This window comes from Vipera ursinii (assembly GCF_947247035.1).
Source record: "Vipera ursinii genome assembly, chromosome: 3".
In the NCBI taxonomy this organism is placed as follows: Eukaryota; Metazoa; Chordata; class Lepidosauria; order Squamata; family Viperidae; genus Vipera; species Vipera ursinii.
This window is the reverse complement of record NC_139516.1, coordinates 92,155,744-92,174,642: the sequence shown is the minus strand read 5'-3', so window position 1 is coordinate 92,174,642 and position 18,899 is coordinate 92,155,744. Positions and strand designations below refer to the sequence as shown.

Genomic DNA, 18,899 nt, shown 5'->3' with positions numbered 1-18,899 from the left:
GGTACTGGGGCGGGTGGGTGGGGTGTGTGCTCTCCCTGTGTCAGGCCAGCCCCTGCAGCCATGGGGCGGCCATGCTGGGCAGTGGCGGGAAGGGTGCTGAGGTGGGGACGGCCAGGCCAAACAAAGTGGCAGGTGGAGCGCCAGAGGCTTGGGGAAGGAGGGTGGTGAAGTGGGCAGGTGTCCTGCCGTCAGCACCCATGCTTTTCCTTACCTGACTCCCAGCCCAGTACCGTTTCTCCTTCATGATCTGCTGCCACGTGCAAAGAAACATAAGAGGTTTTTTGGGGGGGAAAGTTCAATCAATCAGTTCCAACTTCTCGTGAAAAAAAAAGATCTTGTGAATTTGGAATTGACTGACCATTCCCCCCCAAACTTCTTTTGTTTCCTTGCACGTGGGGGCGGTAGATCACGAAGGAGAAACGGCACGGGGTTCCGCGAATTTTTCTTTTCTAACTGACCAAGTTAAAACGGCTGACGGAAGGATGAACGGATGGATAAAAAAATAAACAGGCTAGGATTTGTCTAGGTAGTATAAAAAACCCTGGACATTTAAATGCTTCACATACCTGTTCCACTTTGCACAGCTTTTCTATATTACTCTTAAATTTATTCATGCAATCTTCAGCTATGTTAAGGTGCACAACTTGCTGTAAAACAGAAAGGGGAAAAGCCATTTTTTCTGGAAGTAAGTTAAATTACATTTACAATTTAAGAATAATTGACAAACACTTGTATTTCCTAAAACCAATATGTTAGTATTTGGACTTAAATAAAAAGCAATCACATTATTCATCATTTTAGGCAGAAACTGTTTTAAGTATAATGAACAAGACTTACACTATAGTCAAGCCATTATTTTATTTCTGAAACTATAGCTGTAACAGTCAGGAAGAAAATAAAGTCTACTGAACTTAGAAGGCTATATCTTAATGAAGACATGCTTAGGAAATAATGAAATAATGGAAATTATTGATTTTTGTGCCATTTAGAATATAGTAGTAAGAATTCATGAGGATTAATATCAACTGCAGCAAATCAGAAAGTTCACAGAGTCACAAAATGTTAAGTATTATATCCATGACACTAAACAACAGTTATACAATCCTTTGATGTCTGCAGAGGTATTTAAATGACTAAAATCAAGAGTAAATGAACTGTGATCTGCTCAAATACCATGTAAATATGCAAGATCTGTTTAATTCAAATATAAAACTACTTAAAAATCATGGTTTTGATACATACAGTAATAGTGTACTGATGCAGATACATCTATAATCATGCTTTTACCTCAGCATAATTTGGGCAGAGTTTTAGGCCATAATCAGGATTTAAAAAGAAAGAAGACAAAATTTCCAATATGGTATGAATTCTTGAAGCTCAATGATTCTGCTGTTAACTACATAGATCACATAAGGCCATCTCTGAAAACTGGTTTTCATCTTCTCCACTTAACTACTAAGGAAATTTCAACAATTTTATAAAATAGACTTATTAAATAGGACAATTATTATTGAAAGCCTTAGAATGTGGGAAGTTAATTTGAGTTTAAACTCAAATCTTGTTAGATATGTTTGTGCCATAGAAGTATTTTAAAATCTATTTGCAGCAAGTCATCAAAAACGTACGCCAGATTGTATTGTACCCCACTAAAAATTAAGACTATTAAATTGTAATCTTTCTAGACTGTGATAGTAGGATAATAAGCAAATTGGAATCTATTACCAATTCTTGGGTTGAATGTACATTAGGAAATTGAAAATCCTTTCACGGCACCAAAAGCATATACATTGATATTTAAGAAAATTCGATAGGTGCCAGTTTTATTACTACAAATTATGGAATTTAAGTCTGGAGAAATGAGCTCTGGTTAACAAAAAACACAGGAAAACCTTACAGTGAATAAAGAATATATTCAAACATGGTCATTGTTAATATAGCTAATAATATTTTTAATAATAAATTACTTCATATAAATATTCTGGACAGAAATACTGAATATAGATTTTGTCCTTTTTTCTCTCTGAATATATACTTTCAAGTTTCAGTGTCTTCCTTCACTTCCTCCCTCTGCCATTTTTTCTACCTTTTCATTGCTGATTCATTTTCTTTTTAACTACATTTTTAAAAACATTTTCTTTCATTGTCATATAATTTTCTGCTTACCTTAGTAATCTGCTTACGAAAGTAGGGCATCTTTTTCATAAGCTGGGCCAGATTATTTAATGATATCTGGGGAAAAGCAGTTGTAAGGTCAATTCAAATATTTAATATTTAACATTTCTTTTTGACCTCTTAATTTTTTCATTCAAAGATCAGGAAATATAATTATTACAGAGTACAATAAAATTAATAAGGTTACTGTCTTACAGATAAGGTAACCATATTGCCAGAAAATGTTTTAGTGCCTACGAAGGATTTTAATTATTTATCAAAACAGTTAAGTATTAAGGGCATTTTATATATTTGAAATCCAAGAACATTTGCTTTTCAGGAATTCTCCTTTCCACATCTGTTCTTTTAGCATCATGTTGTTGGTTAACTTTTTAAAGGATGATTTAAAGAATACATTATTACATTCTTTATTACATTATTATTATATAAACATGAAAAAAATCTTACTTTGCCTTCTGTTGCTTTTCTTTTTGAAGAAACTTCCTTCATAAGTTTTGGTATTTCCCTGAAAGTTTAAACAAAATCTTATTAAATTAAATATACATGGAACAATTGTCTAAAACAGAGGTCCCCAACCTTTTGGGCACTAGGGACCGGTTCCGTGGAGAGAGGTATTTCTGCAGACTGGTTTTGTGTGCTGCCTGCATCCCACAGATGGGGCTTTGCTTGTTTGTGCAGACCAGTTGTTGGTATGCCACGGACCGGTACTGGTCCACAGATTGGGGGTTGGGGACCCCCGGTCTACAGTGTTATTTGCTTAGTGACAAGCATTGTTTTAGATAGTCTGTCTCAACCTTTTTACCCAGGAGGAACCATAAATAATTTTCAGCTCTCAGGCAACTCTGGAAGCTGAGATGTGGCATGCACAAGACTCCCACTAGTTCAGAAAATGTTTACATTTTTTTTGTGAACACTAGTTCAGAATTTTTAAATTATGATTTTTCATAGAACCTGTAGTGCTTTCTCATGGAACTCTAGAATTCTGAATAAAAAATAAATAAAAATAAATAAATACAAATAAAAAAAATCTGTTTCAAACAAATATAACTTTAGGTATGTAGACAAGTTGGAGAGAAAAATATTTAGTAGTTCAATCAAAATAACAAAATGAGGAAGACAGGTTATTTCACCATCAAATAATTCTGCGAGGTGCTTATATTTTAATATATCTACATTGTGGGTTCCCAACACGTGGTAAAAACTGCTTGTGTACATACACACAGTTTAAGCTTTATGTAACTGTTATTCCATAACTGTGCTTACAATATTAAAAAAGTGTCACTTACTCCAATACATCCGCAATATGTCTGTGTCGGATTTTCACCCAAAGATCATCATCTTCCTCTAGAATGGCTTCTCTTTCTTTACCACTTGCACCATCAGTCTTATACCTATGTTTAAAAAGCAATTTATTCATTTTAATCTATGAAGCTAAACGTACAAAATATTTTTGGCACAGATATTTCATAATTACAGAAAAGCAGTATAGCAAAGCTCTTATTTTGAATGCATATCAAGAATCTGATGAAATCACAAGTTGCACTTTTCATGAAGTGCTGCAGTTTTAAGCATTCTCTATGTCCCCAAGCAAATGTGGAGGTAATATCCCATATGGAAAGTTTATGCTGAAAGTATAATTTTATTAAGTTACAACAACACATATAAAACTGCATGAACTGAAATGCAACATAGATTCCCTAAATGTATTTAGATTATCTAGCTTTAGTACACTGAATTTGACACTACTCAGCTTTTTTAAAATCCTGTTCTGCAGAGAATATTTTATTTTACATAAATAAATAATCCAAATATTAACGTCACATGCAATCACAGCAGACTCTGATAGAGTAACTATTTAGTTCACATATATCTATCACTAACATGCTTAGCATTACATTTCCAACTATTAAGCAGATTACTAAAGACTGAAGGAATACTACAGAGTGCACTAAAGTTATGCCACGAAACACTTTATATGCATAGAAACTCACAGAAACTGATTCAACCAGAAAGCAGTAGAAATACAAGAGGGGAAAATGGAAAGTTAGTTTTAGCAGAAGTTATTTCATGGCTGTAATACTAAATAAAGTACTGACTACTCTTGAAGCATTTCTTCTAGTTGAATGCAATAGTTGTTCACTAATCATCTACACTTGTTTGTATCTGGTATACAGCTACTAGGGCTGGGCAAATTCTTCAATGTAATTGCTTATGAATGCACAGGATTATGTAGGAAGCTCCTCTTTTCTGTCTCATGCAGTTCCTTCTAAAGCTGTTCCTGGCTGCCTCTGCACACATATGCATGGAACACCACTTCACCAGCAGGCAGATAACACTGAGAGCAAATAATGAATAGCTGTGCAAATCGTGGATAAAGACATGGCTGTTTTAATAATTCAGAAAGAGGGCGGTTCACAGACACTATTTTGTGTTCCTAAGATTGGTTTGGAAACATTTACACAAGCCGTACATATATCAACAACTTACTTTTGGATTTTTGAAGTGAGATCTGCTTAGGTGTCATTTTTAAAATAGGTTTTTTTTTAAAAAAAGCTGCCATTAGGCACAAAAGTTCTATCAGCAAAAATATGAAAATCAAGTATATTCATTGTAGTAGTTTACAGAGAGATTGCATTAGTACTGCAATTGCATAATGGCTTGTTGATCATTAATTTAAATTATGCCACAGAGGAAAATCTCTCACCAAAGTATTGCTTACATCAGGGGTGTCAAACTCGTAATGTCACGTGACGTGTCATGATGTATTGCGACTTTTTTTCCATTGCCAGCAATGAGGTGGGCACGGTTTTGCCATGATTCATCCGGCCCTAGGGCCGGCAGTTTGACACCCCTGGCTTACATTAAAAGTGCCCTCTAGAACAATTTTCCATGATTTGTTGCCTTCTAAATACATTGGATACATTTCCTCAAGCTCTAGCCAAATCATGTTTGCCTCTTCCAGGAAATAAATTCAAATACATTTGGAAGTTCTCAAGAAATAAATAATCCTGGTTAGCTCAAAATACAAAGCAAGGCATTTCATAAAACATAAATGTTCAGTTTTCAATTGTCTGTTATAGTGTTATTTCAGCAGTGAAATCAGCAGATAATATTCCCAAGGAATACTACATAGGCTATTTTTGCCTAAAATGAAAATATGCACAGAAGTACATAGAGGAACCTATGGTGCTGGGATGCACTAGACCAGTGATGGCGAACCTTTTAGAGACTGAGTGTCCAAACTGCAACCCAAAACCCACTTATGTATCACTAGGTACTGGGTGGGTGTGGCCAATTGGGTGGGTGTGGCTGCAGTGGTAACGGCAGACTGGGTGGGACTAAAAAGTTCAATCAATTCCAAAACTGCAAGAACTATTTTTCCCCGCAAGAAGTTGAAATTGATTGATTGAACCTTTTTTTTTGTACACGGCGGTGGAGGCCTAAAGCGAAAAGGTTTTATAAAACCCAGCTGAAGACCTAGGATTAGGAGCACATGCCCACAGAGGGCACGTGATATATATATATATATATATATATGGATCCTTGGTTTTTCGGGTTTTTCCCCGCGTAGAACTAGAGGTGTAGGCGCAACGTTTCGACGGAATCCCATCCGTCATCATCAGGCTTTAGCTTCCTTCTTCTGGGAGAAGCATGTGGCTGTTTGTTCCTCTTTTTTAAACTGCCAGAGGGGGTGTGTTCTGTGGAGGTGTGCTCTGATTGGGTAGGGGACCAAGTGTGTTCTGATTGGGTGGGAGTGTGTTTTGAATGGTGGGTGTGTTCTGATTGGGTAGGGGGGTGGTCTGAGTGGATGGGCTGGTCTCAGCTGCCAGCTCCAGACCTGAGCTGGTGAGTTGTGCTGCTTTTGTTCGGCTTCGTGTTTGTGGTGGTGCCATGTTTTTATAGTGGGTGTCAGTTTGCTTATTGTGTGGTTTGGAGGGGTTTAGAGTGGCTGATGTTGCAGCTGTAGTTAGGTTTCTGTTTTGTGGTTGTGTGTCTTTATCGTTGTGGGTTCGGATTTGCTTTTTGAATGGTTGTGTGGTGGTGATGTCATGTGATGTTATCATGAGTTTGGGTCTGGTATCATTCTTGGTGGTTGGGCCTCGTCTGTCAATCAAGGCGGGTTTCCAAATGGCTGGTAGACGAGAGGTATCATCTCGTTTATTCATGCTGTGGGGGCGTTTTTCTATCTCAATGGCTTCTCTGATTATTCTGTTGTTAAAATGTTCAATTTTGGCGATAGTTTTGGTTTTTTTAAAATCAATTTCATGTCCCGTGGCTTCAAAGTGTTGGACCAGGGATGAAGTTTGTTCTCCCTTTCTGAGTGAGTTTTTGTGCTCTTCAATGCGTGCACTTATTCTTCTGTTGGTCTGTCCGATGTATGTGGTGGGGCAGGTGGTGCATGGGATTTCGTATACTCCTTGGTTTTCTAACCCAATTATGTCCTTGGGGTTTCTTAGGATGGTGGATATTTTTCTGTCTGTGTAGAATGCTGTTTTGATGTTGTGTTTTTGGAGGACCTTGCTGATTCTGTCTGTGGTCCCTTTTAAGTATGGGAGGAGGGCTTTGCCATTTTCTTGTTCTCTGTCTTGGGTTTTTGTGGGTGTCTCTCTTCGGATTAAGTTGGTAATCGTGTTTCTTTGGAATCCATTGGCTGTTAGTACATTAGTGAGAGTGTGTAGTTCGGTTTTTAGGTGTTGTTCGTCAGCTAGGTGTTTTGTTCTGGAGATGAGTGTCTTGGCTACGGAGTTGATCTGTGCTGGGTGGTGGTGTGAGAGTGCGTTCAGATAGCGGTTTGTGTGTGTTTTTTTATGGTAGATAGTGTGTCCTAGGGAGCCGTTGGATTTCTTGTAGACTAAGACATCAAGGAAGGGAAGTTGATTGTTAGCTTCTGTTTCCATGGTGAATTGTATTTTGGGGTGTAGGTTATTGAGGTGTATGAGGAAGTCATCCAGTTTTTCTTTGCCGTGTGGCCAGATTACGAAGGTGTCATCTACGTATCTGAGCCAGAGTTTGGGTTTGTGGTTGGATTTTTCTAGAGCGAGGGTTTCAAAGTGTTCCATGTAGAGGTTTGCGATGACAGGTGAGAGGGGTGATCCCATGGGTGCTCCTTCCATTTGTTTGTATCTTTGTCCATTGTAGATGAAGTATGTGTTAGATAGGCAGTGGTTGGTCAGATCTAGGATGTGTTTTGGGGGGTTGTATTTATTTAGGATAGCTGTCAAGGCTTCTTTGATTGGCACTTGGGTGAAGAGGGATACAACATCGAAGCTCACAAGTAGGTCACAGGGCTGTAAGTTTAGTTTACGTATGATCTCTATGAATTGGAATGAGTTTTGTACGTGTGAGGTGATGGAATTTGCATAAGGCTGTAGTTGTTTGGCAAGAAATTTGGCTAGATTTTGTAGAGGTGAGCCTATGGAGCTGACTATGGGTCTGAGTGGAGTTCCTTCTTTGTGTATCTTGGGCAGACCATAGAGCTTAGGACATCTGGATGATTTTTCTCTGGCAGTTTAAAAAAGAGGAACAAACAGCCACATGCTTCTCCCAGAAGAAGGAAGCTAAAGCCTGATGATGACGGATGGGATTCCGTCGAAACGTTGCGCCTACACCTCTAGCTCTACGCGGGGAAAAACCAGAAAAACCAAGGATCCACATACAGGCACTGGCGAAAACCTCAGAAAACATATATATGTAGATCTAGAGTCTCGGGTTTCTTCCCGCGTTCCTTTCATCTTCAGAAAGTTGTGGCGACGTTTCGACGAAATCCCATCCGTCACATCATATGCGCTCTCTCTCTCGCTCTCTCTCTCTCTCTCTCTCTGTATATATATATATATATATATATATATATATATATATATATATATATATATATATATATATATATATATATATATATATATATATATATATATATATATATATATGTTTCAAATGTTAACTCTTTAGATTACCTTGCTAGGCCCCAAACATGGGGCAAATCTTTATTTCCTGTTTTCAGCCTATCTTGAAGGCTATCGAACAGGCAGTAGTCACACCGGACAATTCCTATATTTGTGTAAATTACTAACAAAGAATTAAAGGGAAACTGAGATGCATTTCTGACTTATTAGTCGTCATCAGCCAGCCATACCCTTCTGAGATTCGAACCATGGGCTGATTGCATATGAGGCAGTGTTATTTGCCTCTAAGCCACAAGGTCTCTCTCGCTCTGTTAGCTTTTTTTCTGCAAGGGAAGATATGTTTCAAATGTTAACTCTTTAGATTACCTTGCTAGGCCCCAAACATGGGGCAAATCTTTATTTCCTGTTTTCAGCCTATCTTGAAGGCTATCGAACAGGCAGTAGTCACACCGGACAATTCCTATATTTGTGTAAATTACTAACAAAGAATTAAAGGGAAACTGAGATGCATTTCTGACTTATTAGTCGTCATCAGCCAGCCATACCCTTCTGAGATTCGAACCATGGGCTGATTGCATATGAGGCAGTGTTATTTGCCTCTAAGCCACAAGGTCTCTCTCGCTCTGTTAGCTTTTTTTCTGCAAGGGAAGATATGTTTCAAATGTTAACTCTTTAGATTACCTTGCTAGGCCCCAAACATGGGGCAAATCTTTATTTCCTGTTTTCAGCCTATCTTGAAGGCTATCGAACAGGCAGTAGTCACACCGGACAATTCCTATATTTGTGTAAATTACTAACAAAGAATTAAAGGGAAACTGAGATGCATTTCTGACTTATTAGTCGTCATCAGCCAGCCATACCCTTCTGAGATTCGAACCATGGGCTGATTGCATATGAGGCAGTGTTATTTGCCTCTAAGCCACAAGGTCTCTCTCGCTCTGTTAGCTTTTTTTCTGCAAGGGAAGATATGTTTCAAATGTTAACTCTTTAGATTACCTTGCTAGGCCCCAAACATGGGGCAAATCTTTATTTCCTGTTTTCAGCCTATCTTGAAGGCTATCGAACAGGCAGTAGTCACACCGGACAATTCCTATATTTGTGTAAATTACTAACAAAGAATTAAAGGGAAACTGAGATGCATTTCTGACTTATTAGTCGTCATCAGCCAGCCATACCCTTCTGAGATTCGAACCATGGGCTGATTGCATATGAGGCAGTGTTATTTGCCTCTAAGCCACAAGGTCTCTCTCGCTCTGTTAGCTTTTTTTCTGCAAGGGAAGATATGTTTCAAATGTTAACTCTTTAGATTACCTTGCTAGGCCCCAAACATGGGGCAAATCTTTATTTCCTGTTTTCAGCCTATCTTGAAGGCTATCGAACAGGCAGTAGTCACACCGGACAATTCCTATATTTGTGTAAATTACTAACAAAGAATTAAAGGGAAACTGAGATGCATTTCTGACTTATTAGTCGTCATCAGCCAGCCATACCCTTCTGAGATTCGAACCATGGGCTGATTGCATATGAGGCAGTGTTATTTGCCTCTAAGCCACAAGGTCTCTCTCGCTCTGTTAGCTTTTTTTCTGCAAGGGAAGATATGTTTCAAATGTTAACTCTTTAGATTACCTTGCTAGGCCCCAAACATGGGGCAAATCTTTATTTCCTGTTTTCAGCCTATCTTGAAGGCTATCGAACAGGCAGTAGTCACACCGGACAATTCCTATATTTGTGTAAATTACTAACAAAGAATTAAAGGGAAACTGAGATGCATTTCTGACTTATTAGTCGTCATCAGCCAGCCATACCCTTCTGAGATTCGAACCATGGGCTGATTGCATATGAGGCAGTGTTATTTGCCTCTAAGCCACAAGGTCTCTCTCGCTCTGTTAGCTTTTTTTCTGCAAGGGAAGATATGTTTCAAATGTTAACTCTTTAGATTACCTTGCTAGGCCCCAAACATGGGGCAAATCTTTATTTCCTGTTTTCAGCCTATCTTGAAGGCTATCGAACAGGCAGTAGTCACACCGGACAATTCCTATATTTGTGTAAATTACTAACAAAGAATTAAAGGGAAACTGAGATGCATTTCTGACTTATTAGTCGTCATCAGCCAGCCATACCCTTCTGAGATTCGAACCATGGGCTGATTGCATATGAGGCAGTGTTATTTGCCTCTAAGCCACAAGGTCTCTCTCGCTCTGTTAGCTTTTTTTCTGCAAGGGAAGATATGTTTCAAATGTTAACTCTTTAGATTACCTTGCTAGGCCCCAAACATGGGGCAAATCTTTATTTCCTGTTTTCAGCCTATCTTGAAGGCTATCGAACAGGCAGTAGTCACACCGGACAATTCCTATATTTGTGTAAATTACTAACAAAGAATTAAAGGGAAACTGAGATGCATTTCTGACTTATTAGTCGTCATCAGCCAGCCATACCCTTCTGAGATTCGAACCATGGGCTGATTGCATATGAGGCAGTGTTATTTGCCTCTAAGCCACAAGGTCTCTCTCGCTCTGTTAGCTTTTTTTCTGCAAGGGAAGATATGTTTCAAATGTTAACTCTTTAGATTACCTTGCTAGGCCCCAAACATGGGGCAAATCTTTATTTCCTGTTTTCAGCCTATCTTGAAGGCTATCGAACAGGCAGTAGTCACACCGGACAATTCCTATATTTGTGTAAATTACTAACAAAGAATTAAAGGGAAACTGAGATGCATTTCTGACTTATTAGTCGTCATCAGCCAGCCATACCCTTCTGAGATTCGAACCATGGGCTGATTGCATATGAGGCAGTGTTATTTGCCTCTAAGCCACAAGGTCTCTCTCGCTCTGTTAGCTTTTTTTCTGCAAGGGAAGATATGTTTCAAATGTTAACTCTTTAGATTACCTTGCTAGGCCCCAAACATGGGGCAAATCTTTATTTCCTGTTTTCAGCCTATCTTGAAGGCTATCGAACAGGCAGTAGTCACACCGGACAATTCCTATATTTGTGTAAATTACTAACAAAGAATTAAAGGGAAACTGAGATGCATTTCTGACTTATTAGTCGTCATCAGCCAGCCATACCCTTCTGAGATTCGAACCATGGGCTGATTGCATATGAGGCAGTGTTATTTGCCTCTAAGCCACAAGGTCTCTCTCGCTCTGTTAGCTTTTTTTCTGCAAGGGAAGATATGTTTCAAATGTTAACTCTTTAGATTACCTTGCTAGGCCCCAAACATGGGGCAAATCTTTATTTCCTGTTTTCAGCCTATCTTGAAGGCTATCGAACAGGCAGTAGTCACACCGGACAATTCCTATATTTGTGTAAATTACTAACAAAGAATTAAAGGGAAACTGAGATGCATTTCTGACTTATTAGTCGTCATCAGCCAGCCATACCCTTCTGAGATTCGAACCATGGGCTGATTGCATATGAGGCAGTGTTATTTGCCTCTAAGCCACAAGGTCTCTCTCGCTCTGTTAGCTTTTTTTCTGCAAGGGAAGATATGTTTCAAATGTTAACTCTTTAGATTACCTTGCTAGGCCCCAAACATGGGGCAAATCTTTATTTCCTGTTTTCAGCCTATCTTGAAGGCTATCGAACAGGCAGTAGTCACACCGGACAATTCCTATATTTGTGTAAATTACTAACAAAGAATTAAAGGGAAACTGAGATGCATTTCTGACTTATTAGTCGTCATCAGCCAGCCATACCCTTCTGAGATTCGAACCATGGGCTGATTGCATATGAGGCAGTGTTATTTGCCTCTAAGCCACAAGGTCTCTCTCGCTCTGTTAGCTTTTTTTCTGCAAGGGAAGATATGTTTCAAATGTTAACTCTTTAGATTACCTTGCTAGGCCCCAAACATGGGGCAAATCTTTATTTCCTGTTTTCAGCCTATCTTGAAGGCTATCGAACAGGCAGTAGTCACACCGGACAATTCCTATATTTGTGTAAATTACTAACAAAGAATTAAAGGGAAACTGAGATGCATTTCTGACTTATTAGTCGTCATCAGCCAGCCATACCCTTCTGAGATTCGAACCATGGGCTGATTGCATATGAGGCAGTGTTATTTGCCTCTAAGCCACAAGGTCTCTCTCGCTCTGTTAGCTTTTTTTCTGCAAGGGAAGATATGTTTCAAATGTTAACTCTTTAGATTACCTTGCTAGGCCCCATACATGGGGCAAATCTTTATTTCCTGTTTTCAGCCTATCTTGAAGGCTATCGAACAGGCAGTAGTCACACCGGACAATTCCTATATTTGTGTAAATTACTAACAAAGAATTAAAGGGAAACTGAGATGCATTTCTGACTTATTAGTCGTCATCAGCCAGCCATACCCTTCTGAGATTCGAACCATGGGCTGATTGCATATGAGGCAGTGTTATTTGCCTCTAAGCCACAAGGTCTCTCTCGCTCTGTTAGCTTTTTTTTCTGCAAGGGAAGATATGTTTCAAATGTTAACTCTTTAGATTACCTTGCTAGGCCCCAAACATGGGGCAAATCTTTATTTCCTGTTTTCAGCCTATCTTGAAGGCTATCGAACAGGCAGTAGTCACACCGGACAATTCCTATATTTGTGTAAATTACTAACAAAGAATTAAAGGGAAACTGAGATGCATTTCTGACTTATTAGTCGTCATCAGCCAGCCATACCCTTCTGAGATTCGAACCATGGGCTGATTGCATATGAGGCAGTGTTATTTGCCTCTAAGCCACAAGGTCTCTCTCGCTCTGTTAGCTTTTTTTTCTGCAAGGGAAGATATGTTTCAAATGTTAACTCTTTAGATTACCTTGCTAGGCCCCAAACATGGGGCAAATCTTTATTTCCTGTTTTCAGCCTATCTTGAAGGCTATCGAACAGGCAGTAGTCACACCGGACAATTCCTATATTTGTGTAAATTACTAACAAAGAATTAAAGGGAAACTGAGATGCATTTCTGACTTATTAGTCGTCATCAGCCAGCCATACCCTTCTGAGATTCGAACCATGGGCTGATTGCATATGAGGCAGTGTTATTTGCCTCTAAGCCACAAGGTCTCTCTCGCTCTGTTAGCTTTTTTTCTGCAAGGGAAGATATGTTTCAAATGTTAACTCTTTAGATTACCTTGCTAGGCCCCAAACATGGGGCAAATCTTTATTTCCTGTTTTCAGCCTATCTTGAAGGCTATCGAACAGGCAGTAGTCACACCGGACAATTCCTATATTTGTGTAAATTACTAACAAAGAATTAAAGGGAAACTGAGATGCATTTCTGACTTATTAGTCGTCATCAGCCAGCCATACCCTTCTGAGATTCGAACCATGGGCTGATTGCATATGAGGCAGTGTTATTTGCCTCTAAGCCACAAGGTCTCTCTCGCTCTGTTAGCTTTTTTTCTGCAAGGGAAGATATGTTTCAAATGTTAACTCTTTAGATTACCTTGCTAGGCCCCAAACATGGGGCAAATCTTTATTTCCTGTTTTCAGCCTATCTTGAAGGCTATCGAACAGGCAGTAGTCACACCGGACAATTCCTATATTTGTGTAAATTACTAACAAAGAATTAAAGGGAAACTGAGATGCATTTCTGACTTATTAGTCGTCATCAGCCAGCCATACCCTTCTGAGATTCGAACCATGGGCTGATTGCATATGAGGCAGTGTTATTTGCCTCTAAGCCACAAGGTCTCTCTCGCTCTGTTAGCTTTTTTTCTGCAAGGGAAGATATGTTTCAAATGTTAACTCTTTAGATTACCTTGCTAGGCCCCAAACATGGGGCAAATCTTTATTTCCTGTTTTCAGCCTATCTTGAAGGCTATCGAACAGGCAGTAGTCACACCGGACAATTCCTATATTTGTGTAAATTACTAACAAAGAATTAAAGGGAAACTGAGATGCATTTCTGACTTATTAGTCGTCATCAGCCAGCCATACCCTTCTGAGATTCGAACCATGGGCTGATTGCATATGAGGCAGTGTTATTTGCCTCTAAGCCACAAGGTCTCTCTCGCTCTGTTAGCTTTTTTTCTGCAAGGGAAGATATGTTTCAAATGTTAACTCTTTAGATTACCTTGCTAGGCCCCAAACATGGGGCAAATCTTTATTTCCTGTTTTCAGCCTATCTTGAAGGCTATCGAACAGGCAGTAGTCACACCGGACAATTCCTATATTTGTGTAAATTACTAACAAAGAATTAAAGGGAAACTGAGATGCATTTCTGACTTATTAGTCGTCATCAGCCAGCCATACCCTTCTGAGATTCGAACCATGGGCTGATTGCATATGAGGCAGAGCGAGAGAGACCTTGTGGCTTAGAGGCAAATAACACTGCCTCATATGCAATCAGCCCATGGTTCGAATCTCAGAAGGGTATGGCTGGCTGATGACGACTAATAAGTCAGAAATGCATCTCAGTTTCCCTTTAATTCTTTGTTAGTAATTTACACAAATATAGGAATTGTCCGGTGTGACTACTGCCTGTTCGATAGCCTTCAAGATAGGCTGAAAACAGGAAATAAAGATTTGCCCCATGTTTGGGGCCTAGCAAGGTAATCTAAAGAGTTAACATTTGAAACATATCTTCCCTTGCAGAAAAAAAGCTAACAGAGCGAGAGAGACCTTGTGGCTTAGAGGCAAATAACACTGCCTCATATGCAATCAGCCCATGGTTCGAATCTCAGAAGGGTATGGCTGGCTGATGACGACTAATAAGTCAGAAATGCATCTCAGTTTCCCTTTAATTCTTTGTTAGTAATTTACACAAATATAGGAATTGTCCGGTGTGACTACTGCCTGTTCGATAGCCTTCAAGATAGGCTGAAAACAGGAAATAAAGATTTGCCCCATGTTTGGGGCCTAGCAAGGTAATCTAAAGAGTTAACATTTGAAACATATCTTCCCTTGCAGAAAAAAAGCTAACAGAGCGAGAGAGACCTTGTGGCTTAGAGGCAAATAACACTGCCTCATATGCAATCAGCCCATGGTTCGAATCTCAGAAGGGTATGGCTGGCTGATGACGACTAATAAGTCAGAAATGCATCTCAGTTTCCCTTTAATTCTTTGTTAGTAATTTACACAAATATAGGAATTGTCCGGTGTGACTACTGCCTGTTCGATAGCCTTCAAGATAGGCTGAAAACAGGAAATAAAGATTTGCCCCATGTTTGGGGCCTAGCAAGGTAATCTAAAGAGTTAACATTTGAAACATATCTTCCCTTGCAGAAAAAAAGCTAACAGAGCGAGAGAGACCTTGTGGCTTAGAGGCAAATAACACTGCCTCATATGCAATCAGCCCATGGTTCGAATCTCAGAAGGGTATGGCTGGCTGATGACGACTAATAAGTCAGAAATGCATCTCAGTTTCCCTTTAATTCTTTGTTAGTAATTTACACAAATATAGGAATTGTCCGGTGTGACTACTGCCTGTTCGATAGCCTTCAAGATAGGCTGAAAACAGGAAATAAAGATTTGCCCCATGTTTGGGGCCTAGCAAGGTAATCTAAAGAGTTAACATTTGAAACATATCTTCCCTTGCAGAAAAAAAGCTAACAGAGCGAGAGAGACCTTGTGGCTTAGAGGCAAATAACACTGCCTCATATGCAATCAGCCCATGGTTCGAATCTCAGAAGGGTATGGCTGGCTGATGACGACTAATAAGTCAGAAATGCATCTCAGTTTCCCTTTAATTCTTTGTTAGTAATTTACACAAATATAGGAATTGTCCGGTGTGACTACTGCCTGTTCGATAGCCTTCAAGATAGGCTGAAAACAGGAAATAAAGATTTGCCCCATGTTTGGGGCCTAGCAAGGTAATCTAAAGAGTTAACATTTGAAACATATCTTCCCTTGCAGAAAAAAAGCTAACAGAGCGAGAGAGACCTTGTGGCTTAGAGGCAAATAACACTGCCTCATATGCAATCAGCCCATGGTTCGAATCTCAGAAGGGTATGGCTGGCTGATGACGACTAATAAGTCAGAAATGCATCTCAGTTTCCCTTTAATTCTTTGTTAGTAATTTACACAAATATAGGAATTGTCCGGTGTGACTACTGCCTGTTCGATAGCCTTCAAGATAGGCTGAAAACAGGAAATAAAGATTTGCCCCATGTTTGGGGCCTAGCAAGGTAATCTAAAGAGTTAACATTTGAAACATATCTTCCCTTGCAGAAAAAAAGCTAACAGAGCGAGAGAGACCTTGTGGCTTAGAGGCAAATAACACTGCCTCATATGCAATCAGCCCATGGTTCGAATCTCAGAAGGGTATGGCTGGCTGATGACGACTAATAAGTCAGAAATGCATCTCAGTTTCCCTTTAATTCTTTGTTAGTAATTTACACAAATATAGGAATTGTCCGGTGTGACTACTGCCTGTTCGATAGCCTTCAAGATAGGCTGAAAACAGGAAATAAAGATTTGCCCCATGTTTGGGGCCTAGCAAGGTAATCTAAAGAGTTAACATTTGAAACATATCTTCCCTTGCAGAAAAAAAGCTAACAGAGCGAGAGAGACCTTGTGGCTTAGAGGCAAATAACACTGCCTCATATGCAATCAGCCCATGGTTCGAATCTCAGAAGGGTATGGCTGGCTGATGACGACTAATAAGTCAGAAATGCATCTCAGTTTCCCTTTAATTCTTTGTTAGTAATTTACACAAATATAGGAATTGTCCGGTGTGACTACTGCCTGTTCGATAGCCTTCAAGATAGGCTGAAAACAGGAAATAAAGATTTGCCCCATGTTTGGGGCCTAGCAAGGTAATCTAAAGAGTTAACATTTGAAACATATCTTCCCTTGCAGAAAAAAAGCTAACAGAGCGAGAGAGACCTTGTGGCTTAGAGGCAAATAACACTGCCTCATATGCAATCAGCCCATGGTTCGAATCTCAGAAGGGTATGGCTGGCTGATGACGACTAATAAGTCAGAAATGCATCTCAGTTTCCCTTTAATTCTTTGTTAGTAATTTACACAAATATAGGAATTGTCCGGTGTGACTACTGCCTGTTCGATAGCCTTCAAGATAGGCTGAAAACAGGAAATAAAGATTTGCCCCATGTTTGGGGCCTAGCAAGGTAATCTAAAGAGTTAACATTTGAAACATATCTTCCCTTGCAGAAAAAAAGCTAACAGAGCGAGAGAGACCTTGTGGCTTAGAGGCAAATAACACTGCCTCATATGCAATCAGCCCATGGTTCGAATCTCAGAAGGGTATGGCTGGCTGATGACGACTAATAAGTCAGAAATGCATCTCAGTTTCCCTTTAATTCTTTGTTAGTAATTTACACAAATATAGGAATTGTCCGGTGTGACTACTGCCTGTTCGATAGCCTTCAAGATAGGCTGAAAACAGGAAATAAAGATTTGCCCCATGTTTGGGGCCTAGCAAGGTAATCTAAAGAGTTAACATTTGAAACATATCTTCCCTTGCAGAAAAAAAGCTAACAGAGCGAGAGAGACCTTGTGGCTTAGAGGCAAATAACACTGCCTCATATGCAATCAGCCCATGGTTCGAATCTCAGAAGGGTATGGCTGGCTGATGACGACTAATAAGTCAGAAATGCATCTCAGTTTCCCTTTAATTCTTTGTTAGTAATTTACACAAATATAGGAATTGTCCGGTGTGACTACTGCCTGTTCGATAGCCTTCAAGATAGGCTGAAAACAGGAAATAAAGATTTGCCCCATGTTTGGGGCCTAGCAAGGTAATCTAAAGAGTTAACATTTGAAACATATCTTCCCTTGCAGAAAAAAAGCTAACAGAGCGAGAGAGACCTTGTGGCTTAGAGGCAAATAACACTGCCTCATATGCAATCAGCCCATGGTTCGAATCTCAGAAGGGTATGGCTGGCTGATGACGACTAATAAGTCAGAAATGCATCTCAGTTTCCCTTTAATTCTTTGTTAGTAATTTACACAAATATAGGAATTGTCCGGTGTGACTACTGCCTGTTCGATAGCCTTCAAGATAGGCTGAAAACAGGAAATAAAGATTTGCCCCATGTTTGGGGCCTAGCAAGGTAATCTAAAGAGTTAACATTTGAAACATATCTTCCCTTGCAGAAAAAAAAGCTAACAGAGCGAGAGAGACCTTGTGGCTTAGAGGCAAATAACACTGCCTCATATGCAATCAGCCCATGGTTCGAATCTCAGAAGGGTATGGCTGGCTGATGACGACTAATAAGTCAGAAATGCATCTCAGTTTCCCTTTAATTCTTTGTTAGTAATTTACACAAATATAGGAATTGTCCGGTGTGACTACTGCCTGTTCGATAGCCTTCAAGATAGGCTGAAAACAGGAAATAAAGATTTGCCCCATGTTTGGGGCCTAGCAAGGTAATCTAAAGAGTTAACATTTGAAACATATCTTCCCTTGCAGAAAAAAAAGCTAACAGAGCGAGAGAGACCTTGTGGCTTAGAGGCAAATAACACTGCCTCATATGCAATCAGCCCATGGTTCGAATCTCAGAAGGGTATGGCTGGCTGATGACGACTAATAAGTCAGAAATGCATCTCAGTTTCCCTTTAATTCTTTGTTAGTAATTTACACAAATATAGGAATTGTCCGGTGTGACTACTGCCTGTTCGATAGCCTTCAAGATAGGCTGAAAACAGGAAATAAAGATTTGCCCCATGTTTGGGGCCTAGCAAGGTAATCTAAAGAGTTAACATTTGAAACATATCTTCCCTTGCAGAAAAAAAGCTAACAGAGCGAGAGAGACCTTGTGGCTTAGAGGCAAATAACACTGCCTCATATGCAATCAGCCCATGGTTCGAATCTCAGAAGGGTATGGCTGGCTGATGACGACTAATAAGTCAGAAATGCATCTCAGTTTCCCTTTAATTCTTTGTTAGTAATTTAC

General features: G+C 39.5%; 1 protein-coding gene across 2 annotated transcripts in view; it reads right to left on the bottom strand.

Moving 5' to 3' along the window:
* Positions 1-18,899, bottom strand: part of STXBP3 (syntaxin binding protein 3) — a 54,879-nt gene that overhangs the window by 9,057 nt on the left and 26,923 nt on the right. For both annotated transcript variants that reach the window (XM_083359434.1, XM_083359435.1), the window contains exons 10-13: positions 3,459-3,563; positions 2,620-2,677; positions 2,164-2,229; positions 567-647 (exon numbers count right to left, since the gene is read on the bottom strand). In XM_083359434.1, the coding sequence (XP_083215560.1) occupies positions 567-647; positions 2,164-2,229; positions 2,620-2,677; positions 3,459-3,563 (310 nt within the window). The remainder of the gene's footprint in view (positions 1-566; positions 648-2,163; positions 2,230-2,619; positions 2,678-3,458; positions 3,564-18,899) is intronic.